Below are 4,504 nucleotides of genomic sequence, written 5' to 3' on the forward strand. Positions count from 1 at the left end.
GGTGGCTCACACCTGTAATCCCAGCACTGGGAAGCCTAGGCAGAGGGTTGCTTGAGCCCAGGAGTTTGAGACTAGCCTGGGCAATATGGTGAGACCCTGTCTCTACAAAAAGAAAAATAATACAAAAAGTAGCTGAGGATGGGCCGGGCATGGTGGCTCATGCCTATAATCCCAGCACTTTGGGAGACTGAAGCGGGCAGATCATAAGGTCAGGAATTTGAGACCAGCCTGGCCAACATGGTGAAACCCCATCTCTCCTAAAAAAAATACAAAAATTAGCCGGGCATGGTGGCATACACCTGTAGTCCCAGCTACTTGAGATGCTGAGGCAGGAGAATTGCTTGAACCCAGGAGGCGGAAGTTGCAGTGAGCTGAGATTGCGCCACTGCACCCCAGCCTGGGCGAAAGAGCAAGACTCTGTCTCAAATAAATAAATAAATAAATAAAGTAGCCAAGCGTGGTGGTGCACATCTGTGATCCTAGCTACTAGCTACTAGGGAGGCTGAGGTGGAAGGATTGCTTGAGCTCAGGAGTGGGCCAAGATCATGCCACTGCACTCCAGCTTGGGCCACAGAGTGAGACCCTGTCTTGAAAAAAATAAAAAAGAAAGAAATAAATAAAAAAGAAAGAAAAAAGAGAGAGAGGAAGGAAGGAAGGAAGAAAGGAAGGAAAGAAGGACGGAAGGAAGGAAGGAAAGAGAGAGTCAGAAAAGAAAGAAAGAAAAAAAGAAAGAAAAAGGAAGGAAGGAAGGAAAATAATGAAAGAAGAAATTATTGGTACAATGGTGAAAATAAAATTCGTGATAACAATTTTTTAAATTTATAGACAGGTTTATTTTCCATCCCATCCTTCTTTGTATTCTATCCTTTACAGATGAAGAAATCAAGGTTCAGATGCTCTTGGTGACATAGCCAGTTGAGGGGAAAGTACAGACTAGATGCCAGACCTCTACACTGGAGAGAGAGAGTGACCTCAAACGGGAGACTGGACTAGTGACTTCTAAGGTCCCTTCCACCCTGAGGCCGTCTTTCTGTTTGCTGCTGTGCTGGTTTCACCCCCTGCATTCACAGCCCTCCCAAGGTAAGAGAACTTCAGAAACTCATGAAGTGCTTCTGCCCCAGGAACTTCACTGAACTCTAGTTTTCTTTCTGTAACTTGCAAATAGGGCTACAACTCTGACTCTGTGTTTCCAGATTCTGTTTCAATGCAGACAATTAGATGGTAAATAATTGAAGAGAACGGAAACTGGCAAAGTGGTGTGTGATGTCCAAATAGCTATCTTGTTTACTCTCTGGTGTAAACTTCAGGCTCATCTGCAACTCGGGAGCCCCAGGAGTAAGTGAAATGTACAAACACAGGAATCTCCCCTGTTTCCATTCCTCCCATTTTTTAATATTGTCTGGGGGTGGGAATGCAGTTTACTTTAATCAAAGATTAAGATAAGACAGGTTGGCTTTGGACGATAGATTCAGACAACTTCTTAGGCATGTCTGAATTTTTTCCCATGGTGGAGTAGAGTGATCAGAATCCAGAGGCATCAGTTTTTCCTTGGCCTGAGGATTCATGATCCAAAGTTGTGGTCACAGAAATATCACCATTCATCCTCTTTCTCTTCCTTCTGTGCAATGAGGGAGACACATTTCACCGGACCATTCTAAACCTGCCCCACCATTAAAGAAGTAGTCTTAGTTAAGACTCGTTGAATTACAGGTAACATAAACCACCTCTGCTCTGCCCAAGAAGAAAAGGATAATGTATTATATGGACATAGGGGTGTCTTATAAAGCCCAAGGGCAAAGAAAATAGAGATGGTCCAGCCTCTCAAGAAACTGGAGCTAGAGGCATCATGTTACAGGACTTCAAAATATGTTACAAGGTTATAGTAACAAAAACAGCATGGTATTGGTATAAAAATAGACACATAGACCAATGGAACAGACTAGAGAATACAGTCAACTGATCTTCAACAAAGGTGCCAAGAGCTTACACTGGGGAAAGGACACCCTCTTCCATAAAGGTGCTGGGAAAATTGGATAGCCACATGTAGAAGAATGAAACTGGATCCTTCTCTCTCACCATATGCAAAAGTAAATTCAAAATGGATTAAAGACTGAAACATAAGATCTAAAACTATAAAAATACTAAGAAAAACTCTCTTGGACATTGGCCCAGGCAAAGAATTATGACTAAGACCTCAAAAGCACAGGCAACAAAAACAAAAATAGACAAACAGAACTATAGTAAACTAAAAATCTTCTGAACAGCAGTTGATTGCTTCGATCAACAGAGTGAAGAGACAACTTGTTGAAAGGGGGAAAATATTTGCAAACTATTCATTCAACAAGGGACTAATATCCAGAATATAAAAGGAACTCAAAAATCTCAAAAAGGAAAGAACAAATAATCCCATTAAAAAGTGGGCGAAGGACATAAATAGACATTTCTTAAAAGAAGACATGTAAATGGCCAACAAGTATATGAAAGAATGTTCACCATCACTAATCTTTAGAGAAATAAAAATCAAAACCACAATGAGATCTTACTCCAATCAGAATGGCTTTTATTAAAAAGACAAAAAAATAACATCTTGGTGAGGATATGGAAAAAGGGGAACTCTTTTACACCGTTGGTAGGAATGTAAACTAGTACAACCACTATGGAAAACAGTATGGAGATTTCTTTCTTTCTTTCTTTTTTTTTTTTGAGATGGAATCTCACTCTGTTGCCCAGGCTGGAGTACAGTGGTGCAATCTCAACTCATTGCAACCTCTGCCTTCCAGGTTCAAGCGACTCTCCTGCCTCAGCCTCCTGAGTAGCTTGGATTACAGGCACCCGCCATCATGCCTGGCTAATTTTTGTATTTTTAGTAGAGACAGGGTTTCACCACGTTGGTCAGGTTAGTCTCGAACTCCTGATCTCATGTGATCCACCTGACTTGGCCTCCCAAAATGCTGGAATTATAGGCATGAGCCACCATGCCTGGCCAGAGATTTCTTAAAAAAACTAAAAGTAGAATTACCATTTGATTCAGCGATCCTACTAATGGGTATCTACCCAAAGGAAAAGAAATCAATATATCAAAAGGATATCTGCAAACTTGCATGTTTATTGCAGCACTATGCACAATAGCTAAGATATGGAATCGACCTAAGTGTCTATCAATGGTAGAATAAAGAAAATGTGGTATATATACACAATGGAATACTGTTTAGCCATGAAAAGAATGAAATCATGTCATTTGCAGCAACATGGATGGAACTGGAGATTATTATTATTTTTTTCATCACAAATAGGACTTTTTATTTGCCACTATTATAAGTCTGAACTTTAAACAGATTCTTGGACTGGTCATTCATATCCATCAGCTCATTCAACTTTAGCACCTGTCTTGTCCCCAGTGGCTTTTCCAGAACTACTGCCTTCACCATGAAGCTCCATGAGTTTTCCCAATTCAAACTTGAACTTCTTCAGCATTATTACTTTTCTAACAAGGACATCATGGAGAGGGTAAATAGATTGGCAAGCCTTTTCTATGTCTTTTCCAATGCTGTCTAGAATCAATTTATTGTCCACTTCTTTCAAGTCATTTGTCTGCACCTCTTGGGTCATGATTTCCATCATCTTCTGGATTTGGTGGACCTGTTGTTGCTCAGCATAAGAGGTCTTCTGTATCTGATTGTTGCTTTTTTTAGTAAAACCAATACAGAACAGATGAAGCAAGTAACCATGAGTAGTCTTGACATCAACGTGAGCTTCAATCATTGTCTGCCATTTTTTGACCATGGAACACATTTTGTCACGAATAAGATCCATGCCATGGAAGTTAGTCAGGCAGTTTTTTTCCCTGAACATCTTCAGTAATCAGCTTGAATTTTCTAAATGCAACTTCATCATTCTGCAAATCAGCAAGACTCACTTCAAACACACGACCCTTGAGGCCATCGGATGCAATTTTGGTTCCTTGGGTCCTGGTGACTAGCATCTTTCCAATATTTCTTATATTGAACATAGCAGCTGCTTTCACATTATACCAACCTTCCTTAGAAAATGGATCAATAACTTTCTTCTTGGCTCCCTTTTTGCTGCCTTTTGTAAGGCACTTGTTCTTGCCAACCACCATGTTGCTGCTCAGAGAGCCACAAGGCCTAGAGGTTATTCTCTTAAGTCAAAAAAGCCAGGCACAGAAAGACAAATATTGCATGTTTTCACTTATATGTAGGAGCTAAAAAAATTGAACACATGGAGCTAAAGAATGGAAAAACAGATAATAGAGATGGAAGAGACAGTGGTGGGGGGCGGGCGGATAAAGACAAGTGTTAAAACATACAAACATACAGTAAGATAAAAGGAATAAATTCAATATTCCACAGCAGAGCAGGATGACTAAACTTAACAAAAATGTGTTGTACTCACATGACGGACACCCTGAATGCCCCTTCTTGATCACTATGTATTATATACATGTAACAGATTTTCTCATGTACCCCATAAATATACACAAATA

General features: G+C 40.1%; 1 protein-coding gene across 1 annotated transcript; it reads right to left on the reverse strand.

Annotated features, from left to right (window-relative positions):
• Positions 1-3,366: 3,366 nt before the first annotated feature.
• Positions 3,367-4,120, reverse strand: LOC129462745 (small ribosomal subunit protein eS1-like). Its single transcript, XM_055243009.1, has 2 exons — positions 3,851-4,120; positions 3,367-3,624 (listed from the first exon to the last, which is right to left on the reverse strand). The coding sequence occupies exons 1-2, from the start codon at positions 4,118-4,120 to the stop codon at positions 3,367-3,369; spliced, it is 528 nt and encodes a 175-aa protein (XP_055098984.1).
• Between the last annotated feature and the right edge of the window lie 384 nt (positions 4,121-4,504).

This window comes from Symphalangus syndactylus, chromosome 2 (assembly GCF_028878055.3).
Source record: "Symphalangus syndactylus isolate Jambi chromosome 2, NHGRI_mSymSyn1-v2.1_pri, whole genome shotgun sequence".
Classification (NCBI taxonomy): Eukaryota; Metazoa; Chordata; class Mammalia; order Primates; family Hylobatidae; genus Symphalangus; species Symphalangus syndactylus.